Here is a 25,107-nt window from a genome sequence, read left to right as displayed (position 1 = left end):
CTACGGTGTGCATTTCGCACCATTCACACCATAATTGCATGCAAATTATGATTTGCCTAAGTCTCTACAAAAAAAATCCAGCCTTTTCCTCTGCGTTCTATGTCGAGCCGCCAGGAAACTGAACGACTTCCTCTTGAATCACTTGAATCATAGCGTTCATTTAGACACACCTGACGTGAATTTTCCGTCGTTTCAGATCTCTGACATCGTGGTGGGCCAAGAACCTAACGTTTCCGCCAAGGACTACCTCCTCCGATGGGCGAAACGCACCACCCACAAGTACCCAGGAGTCCACGTCCAGGACTTCACCAAGTCCTGGAGAGATGGACTTGCCTTCAGCGCCATCATCCACCGAAACAGACCCGATTTGATCGACTGGCGCACCGTCAAAACGCAAAGAGCCAGCGAGCGCATGGAAACGGCCTTCTACATCGCCGAAAGAGAATACGGAGTCACCAGACTGCTGGATCCAGAAGGTACATGTTTGCGGAACGTGAAAATTTTTTACCTCGGGTGAAAGCGGTGTCAGGGTTGTACCCACCTGAGATGACATCATTGTGTTCGGTCGTTAGTTCTGTAGATTTGTTCTCAGGCACCGAAACAAGAACAAAGTACTGTAATTAGACTTTTAATTAAGCGGTTGTGGTCTTCTCGGAAAATGCATTTGCATGGGACCTTGACCGCTTGGTTGAATGCGAATTCCTGTCGCATTCCGCACCCATTCTGGATTGAAAATCTAAGCAGATTGATAAAGCATACCGTAAGATCAAGCCAGAACCAATGGTAGACACAGTATCTTCAAGATGATACTTTGACACTATCAAACGAATCAGTCCTTTTCTGTAGAACCCACTCTATTTATTTTTTTTTAACTCATCTTGCTATGTGTGACAAAAGTTTTGGACAATCAGGACATATTAATGATATAGTGAATATAATATCCTTACACAAATTCGTAACTTTTTTGCCTTTCCAGATGTTGACACTCATGAACCCGATGAGAAGTCACTCATTACGTACATCTCCTCTTTGCACGAGGTCTTCCCCGAGCCACCCGCCATCCACCCCTTATACGACTCGGGTGCCCAACAACGCGTCTATGAATACCGCGAGCTGGCCTCCTCGCTCCACATCTGGATACGCGAGAAGTACAGCTTGATGCAAGACCGCTCATTCCCCAACACGCTCATCGAGATGAAAAAGATCGCCACGGAACTCTCAAGATTCCGTACAGACGAGATTCCACCAAGACAGAGGGACAAGAATTACCTCACCCAGCTGTTCCGCGACCTGGAGAAGTACTTCAAGCAGATCGGCGAAGTGGACGTGGAGCCCGAACTCCACATCGACAATATCGAAAGAAATTGGCAGAGGCTCATGGGCGCGTACCAGGAGCGCGACCGGCATATACAAGACGAGATCAAGCGGCTGGAAAAGCTGCAGAGGTTAGCCGAGAAGGTCCACCGCGAAATCAAACAGACCGACGCTGGATTGGACACAATCGAGCGTACGATAGGGAACGAGTCGAGGAGGATCGAGCGAATGCATCCCCTCGAAGCTAAAAAGATCGCGGATCAGTTGGACCAAGATTTGGCCAACGCGGAAGCCAGCATTCAAGGGCTGACTGGAGATGTTAGCACTTTGAGGAACGGGCGGTACCCGCAAGCCAGCGAATTGGACAAAAGAGTGAAGAATTTGCACGAGAGGTGGGTCCATTTGAGGCGGCTGTTGCACAACAAGATCGTGGGACCGCTGTCCAACCTTAGTTTCCCGGTGGAGGAGCGGACGGTCACGAAGCACATTAGGACGGTTCAAGAAACGAGGAACGTGGAGACGAACCCGCACTTCCGGTCCTTGCAGGAGCACATCGAGTGGTGCAAGAGTAAATTGGTAAGTATGGAGTGAGTGTGAGAGGATTTTGTTGAGGGGTTGGCTTGCAGAAACAACTGAAGAAGGCCGATTATGGAAACGATCTTCAGTCGGTTCAAGCCGAGCGCAATTTCCACCAGAACGAACACAAGCACATCGACCAGTACCACTCCAAGGTGGAAGTTTGCGTTAAAGCCCGTCAATACTTCAGCGGGGAAGAATTAGCTCTCTACAATCAGCATTTGGGTCAGCTGCAGAAGGTCTACGCCGACTTGCTGTCCTTCTCGACGAATAGAATGACCGACTTGGACACTCTGTACGACTTTATCCAATCCGCGACCGCCGAGCTGCAGTGGTTGAACGAAAAAGAGGAAGTCGAAGTGACGAGAGATTGGAGCGATGTGAAGATGAACGTGAATTCCGTGGAGAAATACTACGAGGTAATTACGTAATTAGAGTGCCATTAACTGTCTCTTGATGAGTTTGCTTTTTTTCTTAACGAAACCTGTTTGTCGGGAAGTGATTGATAATTTGCGCATCCGAACCGTTATACGACCTTCTCCACCCCCTACATTTTCATTCACTAATCATTTGTTTTCATTCAAAACCGCAGCAAAATTACGGATCGGGCTACGAGGTAACCTAGTTCGCGTTTCCGTGCTGTAAGAACGCTCAAATCGGTTTTTGTTGTAGAGTTTGATGAATAAACTCGAGAAGCGCGAGGACCAATTCAACGGTATCCAGGAGCGCGGCGAGTTCCTCACCCAACAACAAAACCACCCAGCGACTAAGGCGATCGAGGCTCACATCGCGGCCATGCAGGGACAGTGGGCGTGGCTTCTCCAGCTCACCCATTGCCTCGAAACCCATCTCCAGAACACCCGCACGTATCAGCAGTTCTTCAAGGACGTGCAAACGGCCGAAGAGTGGCTCAAAGAGTAAGTTCGCGGCTGAAATTTCAATACTAATATTAATCACTTACTTTGGTTGTTTAGGAAAGACGACGTTATGAATACCGAGTTCAGTCAAGGTGACTTCAGCTTGGACGTCGGTGAGAAACTCCTCCAAGGCATGCAGACTCTCAAAGACGAACTCAACTCCTTCGGGGACCAAGTCCAAACCCTGATCGCTAGGTCCCAGGAAATCGTTCCGTTGAAGCAGAGGCGACAGCCGGTGACTCGAGCACTCACCGTCGTCTCCATCTGCAATTACAAACAAAACAATGTAGGTATAGTTGTTTTCAACCACAATTTTTTCTGACGAAGCCTTCCAGTTTGTGATAGAGAAAAACAAGGAATGCACCTTGACGGACAATTCCGGCCGCATCAAGTGGCGCGTGCACAACGAAAAGGGTATCGAAGCCCAAGTTCCAGGCGTCTGTTTCGTCATCCCGCCCCCAGACAAGGACGCCATCGACGGTGCTGAGCGCCTACGACGCCAATACGACAGGTCGATCGCTCTATGGCAGAAAAAACAGCTGCGATTGAGGCAGAACATGATCTTCGCCACCATCAAGGTGGTGAAGGGGTGGGACCTGCCCCAGTTCATTGCCATAGGGGCCGAACAGCGCAATGCCATCAGGAGGGCGCTGAACGAAGACGCTGATAAGATCATGGCCGAAGGGGATCCGTCCGATCCCCAGCTGCGACGACTGAAACGCGAAATGGACGAAGTTAACCGACTTTTCGACGAATTCGAGAAGAGGGCCCGAGCGGAAGGTGAGTTTTCTGCAGGAATTATTTTAGATAGACAAATAACTGTCCTTGAGGACTTCCGAAAAGGATGCACGGTGTACCAAAACCAGCATTATAACGTGGCATGTTTCATAATTAAATGATCACTAAAATGTTTTTTCTCTTCCAATAAAAGATTTTATATTCATTCTGCATAGTTTCAAATGTTAGATTCGTGGAACAGCACTCTACCAAAAACGACCATCTGTTTTACACGTGATAACTCCTCATCCATCCAACCGTGCCGGGATACATAATGATGGGAAAATTTAATTATAATAATTCAAGATTATTTGTATAAAGTGATCATATTGATCATCAACCGTATGAGAAGTAGACAGTTGTTCATTTTTCATTTTCCAGTAAACTGAAAGAGTTTGATAATTACTATTTTTAAACGCACGATTATATTGAAAATTATTTTTAGATCTGATCTTTTGTTTTGATATAATAGGTAATAATATCTGATCTAGGTGATCAAAGATGAATAATTTTGGCTTGAAAATTTTAATTTTTGTAAATGTAAATATTATCAAAACTGTGTGTCAAGTAAGTTTTTGTTATTATTGCACACATGGTGTAACATCTTAATAAGTTACTTATTTTTAAATCATTGTGTTTATTTATCTACTTAAATTAAATATTTCGCGTGGTTTAGCGTGCATCCTAGAAACCAAATCAAAACAATAATAGGTACTGTTATTCTTTTGGCAAATTGCAGCGTTGGAAGCGTTTGCCAACCAGTTTCAGAGCTTAAAATAGGTCACATTTCAATAATTTCTTGTTGTCCCTTTTCAGAGGAAAGCAAAAACCAAACCCGCATCTTCAACCAGCAGGTTTCCTCTCTCCAACAAGCTTTGGACGAAGCCGAGCGCATCATAAACAAGCGCGTCATAGCTCACTTACCCAGAGACATCGACACGCTTCAGCACCTGGTCCTCGAACACAAAGAATTCGAATCGCGGCTCCAAAACCTGGAACCCGAGATCGAACAGGTGAAAGACACCTTCCGAAGCATAACCCTGAAGACCCCTCAACACAAAAAGGACCTGGAAAAGGTCCTCGACAAGTGGAAGTACATCTGGAACACGAGCAGCCTCTACATCGAGCGCCTCAAGTGCATAGAAATCGTCTTGAATGGCATGGAAGACTCTACTTTGGTGATTTCCGAGTTCGAGAGCAAGCTGGCCTTGTTTAACGAGTTGCCAAGCACGGAGAAGGGGCTGGAAGGTGTCCATGATGACCTTTTGAAGTTGCAATCGGCGGTGGGTCAGCAGCAGATCGCGATGGACCAGCTGAACGACGATTTTGATAACACGAGGAGGTTGACGGAGAAGTCGAGACCTAACCAGCGCGGTCCTCACACGGATGTTGAGCGACTAGAGAAAGAAATCCAGAAGTTGAACAGCAGGTGGAGCAACGTGTGTTCGCAGTTGGCTGATAGGTTGCGCGGTTGCGAGCAAGCGTACAACCTCTTGAAGAACTACAAGAAGCCTAAGGAGAGTGAGGACTCGTGGTTGGACGAACAGTACGGAAAGTTAGAGAACTTGCAACCGATTAAAGATAGAGCTAAGGAACATCTGGAAGCCACAAGGGTACGTTTGGATTTTTGAGTGAAATGTGGCTAACTTCTGGTTTCAGAATTTGTTGAATAGCGTCTACGAACGCGCCCCCGTCATCGAACAAGTGAACGTCAATGGAGGCAGGTTCATCCGAGAGGGGAAGGTAAAATTTCCGACCATGTCATTTACCATAAAAGTGACCATGTTAGGTATAGGTTAGGTTATCGTGTGAGAGGTCGTTTGAATGTGTCCCAATTTTCTTGCTAATTGTTTTTGCAGTAGAAATTGGAAAAAGGGAACCGGTGGATCTTCTCGTCGAGTTTTAACCGATCCGTAATAAAATTCTCGTTTCGATTAACGTACTAAGTTTTAATACTATTAAATGTTTCTTTTTAAAATCTGACTACTTCATGGGTGGAAGGTGGGCTAAATCTTGTACAAACTTTTTTCCAACTCAGATCTCAATGTTTCCACTGTCACTGCTTTTCTTTACATACGTTTTACGGGTTTGTGGCGCCTACGTTGTGTCGGAACCCCAAAATAGAAGACACGAGTATGCCCCTTAAACCCCTCTTCTATACTGCCGAGGTTATAACAACCGCGACGCCACTCACATCCAAAGTGGCGCCCATTATAACCTCAAAATCTCGCTTAATTTTATCTCCTCTTTGTTTAAATGTTACGAAGATTGATTTACACTACCAGAACCGACACTCGTCGACATAATCACTGGCCGTTATTATGATTATTATTATTATTATTTTATTATTTGTACGTTTAAACCATTTGTTCCAGTATTCAGAAATCCTTTCTTTGTCACTTATTTTTTCTAGCACCCGCTACTGTTATCGTAGAGTTTGAATCTTTGATTCTGGTGATTATGTCTCTCACATACACATTTCAGTCACACGTTCACATTAGTCACAGCTTCATGTAATGTCAACTAAAGCACTGACTGGACTAACAACTGACCCCTAACCTCTAACCCTAACACTAGATCTGGAGCAAGGGGCTGCAGAGGTTCAGGGAGGCGCTTCTGGAGTCGCAGCCGTCGCTGGACGCGAATGCGGCCTTCAGGAGCAAGGACAGCGGGCCGAGCGGTGCAGACGTCGTCGCCAAAGAGTTGGACGACCTGAACGCTAGGTACCAGTACCTGATTGATGCGTTGTATGGGCGGCTGCAGGAGATCGCGGCGAGGTCTCCAGGGGACATCGTAACGTTGGTGAGTACAAAACTATAAGTTAATGTGCTGTAAAAGCCGAATTTAATGATACGTTGAAGAGCGTTTAGTTTGGTTATTATGAAAGAATTGGAACAGTTTCACTGTTGCGTGGAAATTGCGATCATTTCGCTACCTTGTATGTACATAATCCGTTAATTTGTTGTGCAAATAGTAGTATCTTTCAGAAATGAGCAAAAAGAAAGTTTTCGCATTAATAGATGCGTTAAGTGTTTACATGTCAGCTGATAATGAAGGCAATAAACGTCCAATTAATCTTCCTGTCTTGTCGATAGAGCTTGCACTTATGCAACTGATGTCACTTACTTTAGATAGTTCGGTGCGTACTTTTAGTGGCCACCGTCAGAATTATGGTTTGCATTGACAGCATTTGCTCATTTGCTGTTTTAACTGCGAGAAACAATTTCATAACAGTTAAATAAAGTTTTTATTTTTAGACGCCAAGTGTGGTTTTAAAATTATCTATGATTTTATAGCCTGTTAAGTGTGCTTACAATTTTTTAAACGCATTAAAAAATAATGGCTGTTCTCGCGGCTTTAATAATTTTACCGTTGATGTGATGCGTCAAATTTTAACTTGTAAATGTATTATAATATTAAAGCTGTTTAAATTGATGTCGCATTTTTCAGCGTCGCAGTTTGTAGTCGTGAAACAAAGCGAAAAGTTTGTATTAATCTGTTGTTTGAACTGGTTCAAAAATACAACGTTAATTTTTATTGAGATGATTTTATTTTCAGTCTGGCTGTATAAATGTGAAGGAAACCGTGCATGGTATTAAGGTCAATTGACATTTCTGGGTAAATAGATTTTTAATCAAAATCGTGTGAATATTCTTTTCAATTATCGACGTATCCTGAAAAGATGAATGTAAGAAGATAATTGGTGATAATATAGCATATTGATTGACCATGTACCATATGCTAAGTGCCTTTCTGACGTCACAACTTTTTGCGTATCGTGAACTTCCCTTTATTTGAGATGAATGTTGTTTGTTTTGTAATATCCGCCAGAGTATAATATAAACTTTGAATTTTTATGTGGGTTATCGTGTTTTGAGTACACATTATAGGGGGAATATCGTAAAATTGAGAAATATTGATAACGTTTTTGTATGGTTTGAAAGTAATGGTTTTTTTATTTCATATATTTACTTACCCTATTTGCGATGACATGTCGTGTATTTGGTTATCTTTTATATTCATGATAAAGTTTTTAGTAACAAGTTTAATTTGATCGTAAACAATATAAAAAAATTGTACAATCTTAAAAATCGTGTTTCGCTTTTATGGTTTCAGTATGTATATTGGAAGTAAAATTTTGAGCAAGATTCAGAATAGTTACAATTTACCATTCACAGAATCTATTACAAAAAATCGTAGAAGTTTCTTTCGGCAGAACTTTCGTCGTCGCTGAATTATAGTCCACAAATCACGCTTTTTTGAAAAATTATAAAATTTGATTTTGGGACATTTTATTTGTGATAGCCTCTATGAGCAGTATCAGTGAAAAAAAAAAAAAAATTAAAGACATTGTAAAATGTTGTTATACAGTTTGGGTTTTTTGCGATAATTTTGATGCTTAGGGTAAAAAAAATAAAGGCGGATTCATAAATCACATATAGAAATATGTTTGTTATCAAATTTAAAATGGCATTTAATAAAAAAAACAGCGAAGGCACGTCATCAAATTGTTGATGGGGATGATTAGCCAAATTTTGTTTAGCGATATGTATTCGTAACATACATGTAAAATTTTACAACAGTTGGTCCTGTAGTTCTGAAGATTATCTGTCTAAGAAAAATTGACACAGACAGACGGACGAACGGAAACGGTAGATCTATTTTTTTGGTATACTAAGGATCATGAACGTCGAGAAAACATGAACCTGCTACAACATGTCCTTAGCTTACGGTCTGGAAATAAAAACTGGAAAAACTTGTCGAGAAGTTTGTAGACGGCGGATATAACAGTAGATTTTTTGGTCGAAAACTGCACCATTTAAGTACGTGTAAGAAACATTTCAGATTTTCTTCATCAACACAATATTTGAAAAACTCATTTTTTGCTCAGTGAGAAAATTATTAATTATTGAACAAAGTACTGAAACTGGTTTTTCAAAGTTATTAAACCGCGTGACCAAAGTATGTCCTAGTTCTGCCCGCCTTTGGCTCATCAAAGTAATTTTTTATATTCTTCTTCAATGAAAGAAAATTGTGTATATATTTGTGACGGAGTCATATTTTACACTTGTCCCCAATATTATTCCAAGAGCTGTGGAAAAATTTCGCTTTTCAGCCATTTCTTCAGAGAAGGAAGTAGGAAATTTTCTGAGTGGGAGAAGCACTGAAATAGTAAAAACAGTAATTTCTTTAGTTTTTCAAAATTTGTGAAAAGTGATATTTATAAAATACTATTAAAAATTTGTTGAAGTGCCACATTTATGTTTTCTCGATGTTTCATGACCCCTACAGTACGAAAAAAGTAGTCTCCCGTTTCCGTCTGTTTGTCTGTCTGTCTGTCTGTTTATTTTTAACACAAAAACAATAGTTCCTTTTCCAATAATATCTTTCAAAAATCATACTCACCGGTAAAGAAATTGTATATGTTAATAGTTGCTAAAATTTATCTGTAACGCCAAGAGATGGCGCTCCTGTCACCGATAGAAGCGCCAAAAAAATCCGTCGGAGAAACTACTATTTCGAGCACAATTTGTCTATTTTAAATTTAGATATGAACTAGTTTCCAAAATTCGTCATTCTTTTTTTCGTAATCTCATAAATTCAAGGTTCACACCATCCGCTGCTAATTTAACGCTTCACGTACTACAAAGAATATATAAATTCGAAATCCACACCAAATTTGACCGAAAAAACCATAAGAAACCTTGAAACACCTATTTGAATTTGACACAAAAACAAAGTATATAAATCAGATGTAACCGATTTCGAGATTATCTAATCTCCATGATTTATGGAATTTAATCAACGTCGACCAGAATTCTTCTAATTACGCACATATTTTGTTCGATTATCTCATCTTCACCTGATCAATTCAACGAAAACTCACCTTGACATTTTTTGAAATGTTTACAAACACAGCCGCGTTGGAGTTGTTAAAAGCTGACTATAACGCCCGTCGTAACTGTTTACTACGACGTCTATTTGCATTGGGAATTAATTCCAATTCCGAACCATTCGTCGCGAATTAGAAGTACCAAGACCTAAAACCTTGACCGACACTTCTATTATCTAATCGGTGGAATTGTGTGACAGCAGTGTTAAAAATAGCTACTTTCGTGGAACAAAGCTTTTACCCGCGGTGTATGCAATCTTATTTCTCCTTTATTTGTAAGGAGAAAAACATGTCGTCCACCCACGGCATGCCCAAATACGGCGCCTCCACCATGGGTGCTCTCTCAAGGTTCACCCACAACCGACCCACGTGACTCCATTTTGCAAAAATGCATTATCAGGTGAAGTCAGCGCTGGAATTAACTTGAATTACCATAACATGATATTGTTTATGTTTGTAAAGGGGGCTTGCGTAAGTCAATGCAGTGATAAAAATTTATTACAGTTAAGGGAGAGGGGGTCGACTAGTTTCAGTTTTTAATTAGTTGTGGATTTTTATCCGTCGGAAAATAATGCATCAAGTCTAAAAATAAAACGTTTTTAATTAAAGAGTCGGCGGCGTTCGGAAAGCTTCGCCGATAATCATTTTTCGCTATGTGGAGTTTGAGGTTTAGTACATCACGGTTCGCGCCGGTGTGCACTGCGAAACCGACGGACTTGTTTTAACTAGTTTTGTCATGTTTATTATCGTTTTTGACTTCGTTTTCTAAAAATTTTCGGTTCGGTTTTTTCAAAAAAAAAAAAATTAGTGAGTGTTAGTATTATTATTATTATTACTCTGTGATTGACAATGAGTGACGACTACGACTTCCACTTCGAGTTGGGCACCATACCATGGGACAGCGGCGCCCCATGGGTCAGTATTCCCACTTTCCCAATCAATACCGTCTGGAAGACGGAGCGTTTCCCGGGAGCATGAAAATAAAAATAAAAGCGCCACGAAATATTTACCTGCGTTATCTAATCGCGGCTTTCTCGCTGATATTTTAATCATTTTAACTGCGTTTTGAGTTGAGGTTATATTCCGGTTACGTTTTTCGCCGGTAATTAGCCGGTTAGGTTAAGCAAATTGACAGATTTCTTAACCTACGACAACAGCCGCAGTATTGATTCGCTCCATGGCGACGTCTCGGCTGCTGAAAATGTTACGGGTTGTGGAAAGATGGGTTAAAATGGAGCCGCTGATAAGGGGGGTCAAGACAAGAAGAGGAAAGGGGTCACGGATTTTTAAATATTTACGTTGTTGGCTAAACAAAGGTTTCCGGTGGGAGCTTTACCGTTATGGAAAGAAAATGCAAGGATGCTTGGGGCTTTTTTTTAATTTTTAATATGGGGTTTTGGCTGTAATTATGATCATCGATTAAGTGTTGCGTTTTCATGACATCATCTTAGTGCTTGGGGTAATTGTTAATCTATGGTACAACCTAGTTGACGGATTTTGCAACACTCCGATTTTTTCCTGGGGAAATTCAACTTTCTATTTCTCAGGAATTTTTGAGGTTGCGATTATCTAGTGCATTTTGCGTGGTTGTGTAAGAATTACATCGTCGTGGAATTCAATTTTTATGGAAAATATCTCTATTGATTTTTTTTAAATTGTTGTTGCAAAAATTGTTGTTTCTATCGTCTGAGAAATTTTTTTATTGATTGGTGCATTTGTACCGTTTGAAATTTATTTTTCAGTGTGTGACACTTTTGGAAGAGAAAGGATTAAAAAATTAAATTTGGTTTTGCAGATTTTTGAAAAACGCAATATTTTTCTAGATCATATAAATGGAAAAGGAATTCAGTACTTTACATATAACAAATTTCTACTATAACTTTTAATTGGTTTTGCAATTTTGTTTTCGTAATATTTGAAAATTTTTATGGATGTTCAACCTGCCGAAGCGTACAATCATCTGAAATAAATTCGAAGTATCCTTCACGTTTTCGTAGTTTTTTATTACCCAACAATTTATTATTATTGTTATTATTTCTTTTTAATTAATAATTCAGCTTTCTTATGCTAGTTTGCATTTATAGATAAACAGCCAACATTAAACACATACTGCAATTTAATTACCTAATTTACGTTTTTAGTTGCAATAAATGGCCGATAATCTATAGTCCTGCGGTTCATTTGTCACTTAGAATTGAAATATTTTAACATTGAGTTATATTTTAATTATAATGGGGACTTTGGAAAGGATAGAACTCAAATAATAAAAATAGTAAAATGTCATACATTTCTTTATTTATTTACAGTTGTGGAAAAAATTTTACGAAAAGTCCGTGACGAAAGTATTTTCTCTCTATCAAAATATTTATCACACTTGCGTTCCTCACTTATCAAATGTAGAACTGTCACAGGACCTTTAAGAAAACACATTTTATTCGTAACTGTAGAGAAAGAAGTGACATTTTTCTCATCTAGCGAGTGTTAGTATTTGATGGTTTTTTATGGTTTTTGAAAAAGTGGAGTAGAACTTACCTGAGAAAAGTGCATTTTCTTCATTCTAGCTCTTGCTTTAGGCCCATTAAAATACTTTCCACGTAATTTTCTTCGTTTTTTGAACTGGTTTTTGAACCCAGGTCCTGGATAAAAAAAAAATCACTTTTCAATCTTGGGGAAATCTATAATAAAACAGATTTGTGGCTGCAAAAGCCTTCTTCACTCCTCGTATAAATTTCTGTCTTGAATCATCCGAACGAAATCCAAGTATGCTTGCTGTTATGGTTTTTTATTACGACCCATTTTGTTAACTACATTCCATGCATACTGTATATTGATATATGTTTCGCATAATTAACATTTTTTATTCCAATAAATAAGTCGGTTATCTATAGGTCTTTGCTTCGAACTTTATATATAAATATTATGTTTTTGTAATGAGTCACAGCGTTTTCTTTTCAGTAGGTCAGCCATTATGATAATTCTTATTTTGGATACTTACTTCACTCGATTGATTGTGATTGCTGTTTCACGAAAATTCTTACAAAACTTTATATAGAGGTGATGTCACTGTGGTCGTCATTGTCATCGGCTCATTTCAATACTGGCTTTTTTCTATCGCTTGGACTTGGTTGGAAATGACTTCATTTATTGTATTTAAATTGTTATCCACTATCTAGTGTGTTTGTTCACACCGTGTTTACTTTTTTTAGATTAATAGCAAAAAAATGTGTTCTTAGATGTTATCGGTACGGGTGACCTTTACCCAAGTACCGAATTAACTACTTGTTCACAGATTTAATAAACAATTACGATTTGCGCAAGGAGAGAAACAATGCATCAGAATTCATTATTACAAGTTAATAATTTCGGTGATTGCACAATACATGACGAAGAATAGCAGGTTCTTAAATATTTTATGCTTTAATCAGACGCAATAAAGATAAAGGTGCTAATGCAAATTAGCATTTACGACTCAGGGTTGCAAGACAGTAACTTTTCGCCTACTCTTAAAAATTAATCATCGAATACAAAATGAACCGCATTTGAAAATAACCCAACCTGAATTCACAGCACGAGCTAAATTTGACATTTTATTGATGAAGGAGTGTATTTCGTTAGGCAAACACTCAAATCATAAAACTTGTTGTGACGGTCTCATTTACAAGCTTCTAAATAACACTGGTAGTTTAGAATTACCAAGTGATCTTGCGTCACCTGTTCGAATTTTAACAACGGTACTAATTCATGCCGCGAATGATGAATGAATTGAATAAGCCGACAAAAATGTTACCTTGAGGTTCTACCTCGTGGCGCTCACCGCCGGAGCTTCGTTTCTTTCACAATTAACTGGAAACAATTATCAATTAAAGTTATGAATTGGCTGAAATCATTCCATTCATTCTATTTTAATCGACAGATGTAGTTAAAAATAAAGCGGGTTGAGCGACTGCTGTACAATTTCTAATCGACTGTCGACGCTATGTCTAATTTAAAGCTTAAACCAATTGTGTTTTTCCCCTGGGAGGCACTTGGCTAAATCTGTGGAGCACAATTAAGTGCGGGCCTTAGAATAGCACTTTGAGCAGTGATTTCGAAATGAATCACCACTTTGTGGAGTTTATTGGTCTGTTCCGTGCCTAATTGTGCCTTTAGAATTAGATCGTGATGTATCCCTTTGAGAACACGCATCTATTAATACCTCCGCACTACAATATTAAACGTTTTCTTTGTGGTAGTCATTATAATCGAATAGTCAAAAATATATAGCGAGCGAAGCGAGCACCGTTTAGTCTGATCGTCTCTCCCCTTTCAGAGACTCATCGAACAGATGCAGCCACGCCCACACCGGACCTTCCGGTCCGAATTCCACATGAGCAGCGCCAGCGAACACACATCCTCCTACACCACCACGACGCACTTCAGCAAACAGTAAGTACCCACAATTCCACCCCCAACGCCTCAACCAACCCAAAAATATAGGTACATCCAAACGAAACCGGTCCGCACCGAAAACGGTACCACCATCACCATAACAGACACCGTAGATCGCCCCCAAGTTAATGAAGGTGACACTATATCCAACGGGAGACCCCCCGATAAGTACACCACGAAAACCCAGATCATCCAAGAGTCCCAAAACTGGGGCAATACTATGCAGTTTACCGAAATCAAGTCTTTGAAACGCGTACACAAAGTCCACGAAGGTATCGGTACTGAAGATATAACAGACACCCCTGGAATAGTCAACCCGTACACGGGGGAGGTCATTACCGTACGCGAAGCCATTTCTGCCCGGATCCTGGACGGGAGGACCGGGAAGATCGTGATTTCGAGCGACGGGACGCAAGTTACCATCGAGGAGGCTTTGAAGATGGAGGTGATCGAGCCGAAGATAGCCGAAGGGTTGTATAGTCCGTGCGGGATTTACGAAGACGGAAGAGAATTAACCTTGTTGGAAGCGATACAGAGGAAGATTTACGAAGCTGAGCACGGATTCGTGGACCCGTCGGAGAAACGGGTAAAGGTAACGCATTCGTCGACGATCAGCCAAGCGATCGATGATGGGAAAGTTGATGTCAATTCCGGAACGTACAGACTGGAGTCGGGAGAGACGATTGATATCAAAGAGGCGTACAGAAGGGGGTACCTCTTGCAGCACACGGAAGTTAAATTACAGACAGGAGCTATGGCGCTGTCGGATGCGATTACCCAAGGGTTGATCGATGACAGGACGGGTTGGATCGTGGATAGAAACTCGGGAAGTAAATATCAGATTGATGCCGCGGTTAAAACGAACGTTGTTGATGGAGATATACGCGAAGTCGTCGATCCAAGGACCGACAATAAGCTCACAGTCATCCAAGCCATCGATCAAGGGCTTATTAACCCCAAGCTGGGCAAGTACGTGTATTTCCATGAAAAACTTTCGTTCCTTGAGGCGAAACGTCGCCAGTTGATCGTTAAACCCAAAACGTTGAAAGAGGTGGTCGACGATGGCTTGATGGACGAGTCTGGGAAAATCCTTTTCCCTCCTCACACGGTCCGCTTATCCATCCTAGAAGCCGTAGCTCGCGGCGTCCTAGACGTAGACTCCATCAAATCCATCTTGGATTTCCGCAGAAACGAACTAGTCACTTTAGGCGACGCTCTTAAAGAAGGCATTATCACTCCGGATGGTCATTTCCAAAATAACGTAACTGGAGAAATGTTGCCCATTCAAGAGGCGGTTAGTCGTGGTTATATCATCTCGGTCGTGAAAAAGTCAATCTTTGATGTTGACGCCTTCCAACCCCCGGATAAATCCGACCATATTAGCTACAACGCGTCAAACGCGAAAGGGTACATTAGCAAAAAATCGAACGGTAGTCTTTTGACCAACTCAAAAACCGGCAAACTCGTTCCCTTCTCCGAGGGCGTCAAAACCGGCGAAGTTAAACCCGAAGTGTACGACATGCTCACGCGCAAAATCGGTATTTTCGAAAACCAAAAAGAATTGACGGTGCTTGAAGCGGTTTTTCGCGGTTACATCGATCCTCGAACGGGTAACTTGATCGACATTTCGCGCAACGAAGTCGTTTATCTGAACGAAGCCATCGCGCAACATTTGATAACGCCAGAGGGTGCCGCCATGTTGAACAGTCTCTTAAATTTGAACGTATCGACGCAAGTTACGCGTACGTTGGTGCAGAGATACGTGACGGTTTCGAACAAGGAGATAAAGTCTACGCAGTTGACGTACACGCAAGCGTTGAGGTTGGGGTTGATTGATAACGAGGATCAGACTTTCAAGGATCCGGATACCGAGGAAGTGATTCCAATCGTTCAGGCTATTAGCGAAGGTAAGTTGGCTCCGGATTCGGAGAATTCGGACCAGGTGATTAGTAGTACGGGTACCATTCCAAGAAATTCCACTGTTATTACGATTACGAGTCGTAAAGAAGTTCCTATTGACGTTAAAAAGACAGATGCTCAAACTGCTACTACTGATTTATTGGTTAGTGAGAAAAGTGCCTCCGAAAAACAAGTTTATGAGTTACCGATTGAGGGGTGGTCTTTGGAAGACGCCATCAAACAAAAGTTGTTTGATCCGGTTACGGGACTGTTTATTATTCCGGGTACTGATAGATTGACGAGTCTTCAAGAATGTATTACTCTTAAATTAATCAATCCGGCTTCTGCCGTCGTTGTTGACCCGTCGAACCAACGCAGAGTCAGTCTGGTGAAGAGTTTAAGCAAAAAGATTCTTGACGACACGGGTCACTACACGTTAGGGATCGACAAAATCACCATGAAAGAAGCAATTAGCAAAGAACTTATCTTGTTTGAGAGTCAAATGGAGGTGGAAACAACCACTCAGCGCCTACTACAAATTACGAAGTTCGACGGTAGACCCGACAAAGTCGAGGTTTCGAACGTTTTGGATAATCATCCTCCTACATACACCGAGGTCAAGATGACCGATGACAAAGAAACTCAGCTCGTGCAACTTCAACCAAACGTGATCTACGACCCATCAAGTGCACTTGTAATTAATCCGGACACTAATCAAACAACCACGTTACTGCAAGCGATCCAAAGCAACCAAATTCCCGCGAATTCCGTTACAGTTAAAGACCCACACACCGGCAAAGAAATCCCGGTGAGTGAGGCCATCAGGCGCAACATCGTAGATAAAGACACCGGCGACTACACCAACAAGTCCGGTCACAAGATAAGCCTAGTAGATGCTGCCAAATATGGAGTTCTGACGGTGGTCGGTGCACCCATTGCAGCCACCTACACCGTCATTAAAGCGTTCAAAACCTACGTCGTGGATCCGAAATCTGGAGAGAAAATCCCGGCCGAAGTGGCTTTGCAGCGTGGGGTAATCGGCCAAGACGAGTTTAATAAATTGCAATCGCAGGCTTTTATCGAGGAGTCTCGGTCTCCGTCGCACGCCTACGCCACCGTCACGCCCACCGTAACCAGCACCATCACGGTGACGGACCCCAAAACTAACAAGACTTACACAGCACACGAAGCACTGCAACAAGGGGTGATCACTCCACAGCAATACGACCAGGTGATGCGTACCCCCATGGAGGTGGACGACGACGTGGAGGAACCCTCAGAGGCCGAAAAAACCCGAGCAAGAATCACCATCGAACCCACGTATAAGGTCACAATAGGGCGAGCACAGTCGTTGAGCCCCGAGCGTGAAGCCAAGAGAGTGATATTACAAAAATTGCGCAAAAAGATTGTAAAACCCAAGGACGCGGTGGAAAAAGGGATGATCGACCCAGACACCGCTAAGCTTTTAGACAAAAAAGAAAACTTTGTGTCTCCGAGTGGCGAAACCTTGACTCTGAAAGAAGCCCTAGATTCTAAGAAAGTTGACGGAGATAAAGGCAAAATTATTGACCCTCAACGTGGCGATCTGCTAACGATCAACGAAGCGATCGTCCGCGGTATTTTAGATCCCGAAAGCGCCAACAACGAGTTGCTCGTGCCGCTTAACCGAAGTTTATCGATTCCCGAGTTGTTCCAACAAGGCCTTATTGACCCCCACAGCCACAAGGTTGTGCATCCAGAAACTGGTGCTCACTTAAGTATTAGCGAAGCAATCGTCTGTGATATCGTAGATCCGTTAAGTACTTTAACTGAACACACTGGTGCTAAAGTCACTCTTGAGCAGGCTCTTGAGAGTGGCGTTGTTGACGATGAAAAAGCGACCGTTAAAACGAGTAGAGGTAGTGTAGATTTGCGAGAAGCTGTTAAAGATAAGATTTTCGACGAAAGAGTGCCTTCCGGTCCTGCGACGTTACCAAAGGCTGGTTTGACATTCCCTGTAGCTGTAAAGTTAGGGTTAGTAGATGCGGATAAGAAGGAATTTGAACATCCCATTACGAAAGAGCGGATTCCGCTTAAAGACGCTATCGAAGAAGGGGTCATCATGGCGGTGCCGTTCCCTGTGAAACCTGAGTGTGTGGAAATTGAGGATGCGTTAGACGGTAAGTTGATTGATACAGAGAACGGTACCTTCAAGGACCCCAAAAGCGGAGAAGTCCTACCCGTGACGGAAGCCGTAGAGAAAGGACTTTTAGTGATCAAACATTATCCAATTGCTGTTAGTGCAACCCCCGTTACTACCGTCACTGAAACTGTTAATACAGTACACACAGTAACCACCAGAACGATCGAACTCTTGTCCGGTTATAGTCTCGTTAGCACTACCGAAGTTCTAAACACACAGACCGGCCAAATCATATCCATCGAAGAAGCCCGCAAGCAAGGAATTGTGATCAACGACAAAGAAACCAAGAACACCACTACACTGAAGGACATCAAGATGTCGTTCTCGGACGCTTTGAACCGAGGTCTTGTTGACATGACGGCTGGTACTTTCACCGATCCTAACTCAGGCGAGAAAATCCTGATCAAGGAGGCTCTCCAAGACGGCAAACTTTCAGCAACACCCGTTGAAGACTCCCAGTCTAATAAAACCACAGAACTAAACATCGCACAAGCTTTTGACACCATTTACGACGAAACCACGAACAAGTTCCAAGACCCGAACGACCCTCACAAAGCACTAACGTTCGAGGAAGCCGTCAAGAAGGAAATCATCGACCCGAACTCGGTCGTTTACGATGTCGCCTCTCAAAAACCTATCACCGTCGAACAAGCGGTAGAAAAGGGCTTGATCGACGCTCAAACCGGTAAGGTACATGACCAAAAGACCGGGAAGTCCATCGATTTTAAGGAGGCCACCAAGAAAGGTTTGATTGCCGTACTAGGAGGGTTGGCCATGCCAGTAGTTGCGCCGGTTCTGGCGGGGGCTGCTGCCGTCAAAGCTGTGAAAGATTATGCAGAGAAAAAGAAAGATAAGGCGAAAGAAAAAGTTAAAGAACTTCCGAAGCAAAAGGTTGAGATTACCGTGATCAGGAACGTTCTAGAAAGCAGCGAAGAGGAAGTGAAAACGAAAACTTCGGTCATTGAGGATAAGTTCGAGGAAATTGACGTTGTTGGGGATAAAATGCCTCTAGGTGACGCTTTAGCTCAAGGAAGAATTGTGCCCGAAGTTTGTCGCATCACAGTAGACGGAAAAGAGTTGCCGTACACCATACAAGACGGATTAAAACAGAACAAACTCTCACCCATTGATCTTGTTCAGATTATTGATAAAACTTCGGTAGTATTGATTGAACACCCGCCGACTGCAATGTTGGCCATTTCTAAAGATGTGACGCCACAAAAATTAGCGGAATTGGGCTGCTTCGACTTGAAGTCACGTCGTTTCATCGATCCTCAGACCCGTGATAACATCACATTCCAAGAATTTATCTACGGTCTCGACCTTTTCAATCCGAATGCGATTTTAGTGAAAGATTTAACCAGCAAACCACCAGTATACGTTACTTTGGACGAGGCTATCACTAGGCCGCTTATAGACAAAAACACAGGCTACATGGTGGACCCCAAGACTGGTAAAAGGGTCCCATTCTTCGAAGCCGTGAAGTTACGGTGGATCATAGATGTCAGAGATAAACCGAAAGAAAAATATCAACCTCTAACTCTCGAGGAAATTGTAGACACTGATGATTTCGATCCGGTCAAAGTCGAAGTGAAATCGAAAGACGAAACAATTCCGTTAAACAAAGCCTTGATGACGAATCTTGTTGACCCGAAATCCGTTACGATTCGTGATGAGAAGAACATGCAGCTGATTCCGTACTACGAAGCAATCGACAAACAGATTGTCGATCCGCAAAGAGCATTAGTTTTAAACACTGCTACTCAAAAAACCATGACATTCCCCGAAGCTTTCCTCCACGGTTTCGTTCGGGCTTTACCCAGACCCATCACTTTAGAAGCTGTAATTTGTAAAGGCTTGTATGATCCAGAAACTGCCACTATTATTGATCCCATAACTAGACAATCCCTCGTGGTACCTGAAGCTATCGACAGACATATCCTCGACGATAAAATCAGCGAAGTCAAAGATACGAAAGCTGGTACTTTCGTTCCACTCGACGAAGCCCTGAAAACTAATTTAGTTCAAGACGGAAAACTAAAAGACACCAAATCTGGGCAGCTGGTGCCGCTTAACCAAGCTCTGGACCGACAACTTATTCGTAGCAAACCCATAGTATTTAACCTCCTGCAGGCACTACTCTCGAACTACTACCTGCCTCGTTCAGGTACCATCTTGAATCCTATCACCGGCGAAGAAATCACATTACAGAAAGCTATTGAGTACAAACTCGTCGACCCCGTAACTACCCGAATTAAGGACAACAAGCGTGGAAGAATAGTAGAATTGAAAGAAGCGATTCAGAGTAATTTGGTAGACCCAGAAAAAGGTATTCTCACCGAACCCATTCTACCTCTAGACCAAGCCTACCTCAAGGGCTACATTCTAAGCACAGTCCTTCCCTGGTCTCTACAAGAAACTTTAGCACAGAAAGTGTACGACCCGAAGACCGGTCAATTCACGGTCAACAACGCGAACATCACTCTAGTACAGGCCATCGAAGGGGGTGTAGTTAATCCCAACGTTCTCACAGTCAAAGATCCGCGTTCGGGCGACATCATCACCTTAAACGATGCGATCAGTTTAAGAATTATAGACCCAGTGAAGGGTCAAGCATACGACCCGTTGACTAACACGGAACACAACTTGTATGACGCGCAAGATCGGGGCTTAATTGTGCCCTACAAGAGCCAAATCACGCTACCCGAGGCTGTTTTCAAAGGCTTCTACGACCCAGCGACCGGGAAATTCATCAACCCTAAGAGTAAAGAGAGATTGAGGACCGAAAGCGCCATTAATCGCGGGTATGTAGATACGTCGTCTACCCTCGTGACGATCGACGAGGAACTAGTTACTTTCGAGCAGGCTGTGGTTGAGGGGTACATAGATACCGTAGAAGGGGTTGTTATTAGCTCGCGACACGAACCTATCGACTTCAACGAAGCTTTCGAACGCGGGTTACTCGTAGAAGTGGGTCCTCCGATCCCTCTAAGCGAAGCTATAGCGAAAGGTCTATACGACGAAGAGTCGCAGTTGTTCTTGGACCCTCAAACCGGCAACTACTTGACTTTGATCGAAGCTATCGAGATTAACTTGATCGATGCAGACTCGGTTAGCATTAAGGACACTAGAGTGGGAGTGTGGCGAAAGATCCCTCTGGTGGACGCTATTCATAACGGTTACGTTGACGGAAACACCGGGAACGTTAAGGACTTTTCACAGGGCGAGAATTACGAGGTTTCTTTGCAGAAAGCATTCCATTTGGGTATTTTGGTAGATAATAAGGCTGCGGTTTCTTTGCAACGCGCAATTCACCAAGGGTTGTACCATGAACCGACCGGGAAAGTCGTCGATCCTCACACCGACCGCAAAATCACTTTGCACGAAGCCATTCGTAAGTTCATCGTCAATCCGTTGCTACCGGTGTACTTTGATAAGAAACGCGGTAAATTGGTCACACTGACGGATACGTGTAGGTTAGGCATCGTCGATAAACGTAACGGGGTCTTTAGAGACCCTTGCACTGACGAAGTAATGAAATTGAGTGAAGCGTTAGACAGAGGGTTGATTGTGGACATTGAAACCGCCAATTTCGGGTTATATGAAGCCATAGACATGGGTCTGTACGAACCGGACGACGGAATGTTCGTGCACCCAGCCACCGGTCGCAAGTTCACTCTTAAAGACGCGTGTACCAACGAGTTGGTCAATCCTGTAACCTCCCTTGTTAAAAATAGCAAACAAAATAAATACATCCCGCTAACTGAAGCTGTAGAAATTAAATTAATCGACCCAGAATTGGGGATTTTCATTCTTCCAAACGGTAACTCAATCACGTTGCTGGAAGCCAAACGTAAAGGCTTGATCGTAACGGTTAGACGCAACCTAACTCTAGAAGAGGCCATCCGCAACGGTTTATACCGACCGGATTCTGGTAAGTTCGCTGATCCTCTCAACGCTGAGTTCTACGACATATCCCAAGCGCTTGTTAACAATTTAATCGACCCAACAACCACCGCGTTCAAGGATCCTTTCAGCGGTAGTATTAAATCTATTCCTGCGGCTATCCAAGACGGTAAGATCGATACCGACAAAGGCCGCGTTTTGGATGCCAAGTCTAAACAAACCTATAATTTCGATGTCGCTCTAGAAAAAGGTATTTTAGTCACTTTGGATAAACCTTTAGCCGAAGATCTCATACAAAAGGTGCACACTGATTCCGTTAAGGCGTCAAAAACGGCACGCGAATGTACCCTCGAAGCCGCGATCAAATTCGAATTGGTCGATCCGCAAAAAGCCGTCATCAAAGACTTGCAGACCGGTAAGTTCAAAATCGTACAGGACGCTCTCGAAGCTAAAGTTCTCGACCCCGACAAAATGGTCGTTTTCGAGCCACAGAAAGACAATGTTAAATCGCGCGTCGCTGTGTATGATCAAAACGTGAACCTTTACCTTCAAGAACCCCTCACTTTCCTCCAAGCCATCGAATCGAATCACCTCGATGTTAGTACCGGTAAGTTTACCGAACCGCAGTCGAAGGAAGTCCTGTCGTTGAAAGACTCGCTCAGTTTGGGCTTCATCGACCCCGACACTGCTTTAATCAAAGACGGCAATAAGAAAAAATTGATAAAGCTTCCTGAAGGCTTCAGAAAGGGCCTCATAGACGCCGACAAAGCCAACGTTCTTGATAGTTCAACGTCGAAACTGTATCCTCTCCCGACGGCTATAGACAGTGGCTTGTTGATAACGCCATCTCGTGGCTTCACGCTCATCGAAGCCATCATTTACGGCTTATACAACCCGACGACCGGGGGATTCACTTGCCCGTTCACCACTACGTCGATTATCGATAGGAAGCGTCTAACTTTGGACGAGGCCATCACGGATAACTTGATAGACCCATCTAGTACAGTAGTCAAGGATCCGGAAAGTGGAGGCGTGGTGCCTCTTCTGCACGCTATCGACGCCAAACTCGTTAACGCTGTGGATGGTAGGATACGAGATCAGAGCGGCGATAAAGACATCGATTTTATTAAAGCTCACGAAAAGGGTTTGATATTGCCTGCAGAACAAAGGGTGAGTTTTATGTTGCATTTTAGGCCTTTAATGGAAATCCGGGCAGAAGTTCGACTTATGCACGGATTTTGCTTTTGGTGGTGTGTTGCTTTATTAATTGCTCGAAGTTGTTGCTTAAGAATGCTATCGTGCTTCCCATGATTATCCATTTTGAATTGTGTTCTCATTCATGTGTTTGTCGCATCATCCATCATCAGCACGTTGCCCACATGCTACACGTTTTTTACAGCGCGGCAAATTTGAAATGGATAATATAACACACTTCGACAATCAATTAGACTACTTGATTGGATTATAAACTGACGTAATAATAATTTTTTGCAGCTTCGGGCCCTGGGAGCTTATTTTGTGGTGGTCCTACTACATTCGTGCATTAAAAGGCATAAGCGACAGCCTCTTGTGCGCGTTAACTTGTTAAAACGTGGAATGGCTTACGACATGCTTCCAGTTTTTAAGATCCCATTCTTAACCCCATCATCAATTCACTCTAGACTACCGCTCACGAATAGTCTAGAGATGAATTTTAAACTGACCGGACTAAAACGAATGACAACTTTCACCATCATCGATATCGTTCTAAAATTCAATAACAAACCGTAACGCAGTAAGTTAGGCGACGATCTAAAATCAAGCTTCCAACTTACGTTCTAATAAGAATAAAACTCAATTTAGACGACAACGACGTCACTGAAGGACACGTTATTACTGTTTTGAACTGTGATCTAAAAATGCGTTTGTTTTCAGGTTTTTTTTGTTCTCATATAGGTAACACGATTTTTTTCTGAATTACACTAACACGATCATTGTGTGTGCGCTTGAATGCATGTGTTAGGTTTAGGGACCTTAGCTTACGCTGAATGCTCGCAGAAGAATTCACGCGTTTTGTGATTGTCCTTATCGAGCCACTGCTCGAAGCGAATATGTATCGTATGCAACCTTGTGTTTGACTAGCGTAGGAACTGCTCCCCCTCCCCCATCACACAAATCCCAGCCCTAACTTGACAATACTTGCAGCAAGCCGTCGAGGAGAAATACAAATTGTGTGACGAAACTCTTTCGAAACTCCTGCAATGGATCGGCGAAGTCGAAGACAAGATCGCCTCGCAGGACGCCATCCACGAGGTCGAGGAGGACTTGCGCAACAAGATCAACACGATGAAACAGATCAGAGACGATCTCGACCAGCATTCGAGCCAAGTTGCACATTGCGGAGACCAAGTCCGACAGCTGGTACTAACAGCAGGCGATGTCCTCTCGAAGAGCGAAGTGTCTGCTTTGGAAAAGAGCGGCCGCAACTTGAAAACACGCTACGACAAAGCCGCCGATCGAACCGAACGAATACTGAGAAAGTTACTCTCAGCTAAAGACGAACTAGCGAAACTCAAAGGCGAAATCAACATCTTCTCGGAATGGTTGGGTAAAGCCAGACGAGTCTTGGAAGACAAAGAACGAGCACTGAGCGACCTACAGCGCCTGGATTCGAGTGCGGACAGCACGAAAGAGTTCGTGAGCGACGTCATCGCCCACCAAGGTGACCTCCGGTTCATCAACATGTCGGCACAAAAGTTCTTCGACGAGGGAAAGGTAAGTATGTTTTTCGACCCGAAGAAATTTCTAAACGGTGCCACAACCCAGGAATACTTGGCTCTCTTGAACGACTTCCGCACCTCTCTGCCATCACGCTTGCACCACATCGAACCCATTTCCGCCCAGGACTCCCCGGTCCGCAGCGAAGTGTCCATAGTGGGTCAACAATACCGCGATCTCTTAAGCCGAGCGAACAACCTCTCGGACAGGTTATCAGGCGTCGGAGGCCGCCAACGCGAATACAGCGACGCCGTAGATAAAGCCAAGCAGTGGCTGCGTGAGGCGGAACCTCGAGCCTTGAAAGTCCTAGACGAACCCGTTGGAGGTGATCCGAAATCCGTCGAAGATCAACTCAATCGGGCCAAAGCCCTCAACAACGAATTCGTGGCCAATGGCCGCCTCATCGACAACGCCAAGCAGGTAAGTACCGTCACTCGCACCACGTCGCATCTAATTGC

At 43.0% G+C, this 25,107-nt stretch overlaps 1 protein-coding gene and 1 long non-coding RNA gene across 34 annotated transcripts in view; one reads left to right on the top strand and one right to left on the bottom strand.

Annotated features, from left to right (window-relative positions):
• The window catches only part of LOC135124490 (microtubule-actin cross-linking factor 1), a 158,559-nt gene that overhangs the window by 115,696 nt on the left and 17,756 nt on the right, over window positions 1-25,107 (top strand). For 20 of the 33 annotated variants that reach the window (XM_064049570.1, XM_064049564.1, XM_064049565.1 and 17 more), the window contains 13 exons: window positions 197-476; window positions 977-1,890; window positions 1,941-2,309; window positions 2,563-2,807; window positions 2,865-3,093; window positions 3,143-3,587; window positions 4,401-5,197; window positions 5,244-5,327; window positions 6,162-6,386; window positions 13,787-13,902; window positions 13,954-23,062; window positions 24,077-24,646; window positions 24,698-25,069. In XM_064049570.1, the coding sequence (XP_063905640.1) occupies window positions 197-476; window positions 977-1,890; window positions 1,941-2,309; window positions 2,563-2,807; window positions 2,865-3,093; window positions 3,143-3,587; window positions 4,401-5,197; window positions 5,244-5,327; window positions 6,162-6,386; window positions 13,787-13,902; window positions 13,954-23,062; window positions 24,077-24,646; window positions 24,698-25,069 (13,755 nt within the window). Of the gene's footprint in view, window positions 1-196; window positions 477-976; window positions 1,891-1,940; window positions 2,310-2,562; window positions 2,808-2,864; window positions 3,094-3,142; window positions 3,588-4,400; window positions 5,198-5,243; window positions 5,328-6,161; window positions 6,387-10,173; window positions 10,393-13,786; window positions 13,903-13,953; window positions 23,063-24,076; window positions 24,647-24,697; window positions 25,070-25,107 lie in introns of those variants that run through there. The other 13 variants (XM_064049596.1, XM_064049595.1, XM_064049593.1 and 10 more) reach the window with 3 other exon arrangements.
• LOC135124500 (uncharacterized) lies at window positions 11,784-12,791 on the bottom strand. The gene is made up of 3 exons (XR_010279801.1): window positions 12,473-12,791; window positions 12,010-12,113; window positions 11,784-11,891 (listed from the first exon to the last, which is right to left on the bottom strand). It is a non-coding gene; the product is annotated as an uncharacterized LOC135124500 (long non-coding RNA).

This window comes from Zophobas morio, unplaced genomic scaffold (assembly GCF_036711695.1).
Source record: "Zophobas morio isolate AGI-343-1 ecotype UQ-CSIRO unplaced genomic scaffold, CSIRO_AGI_Zmor_V1 ptg000007l, whole genome shotgun sequence".
Classification (NCBI taxonomy): domain Eukaryota; kingdom Metazoa; phylum Arthropoda; class Insecta; order Coleoptera; family Tenebrionidae; genus Zophobas; species Zophobas morio.
This window is presented reverse-complemented; position numbering and strand designations above follow the sequence as displayed.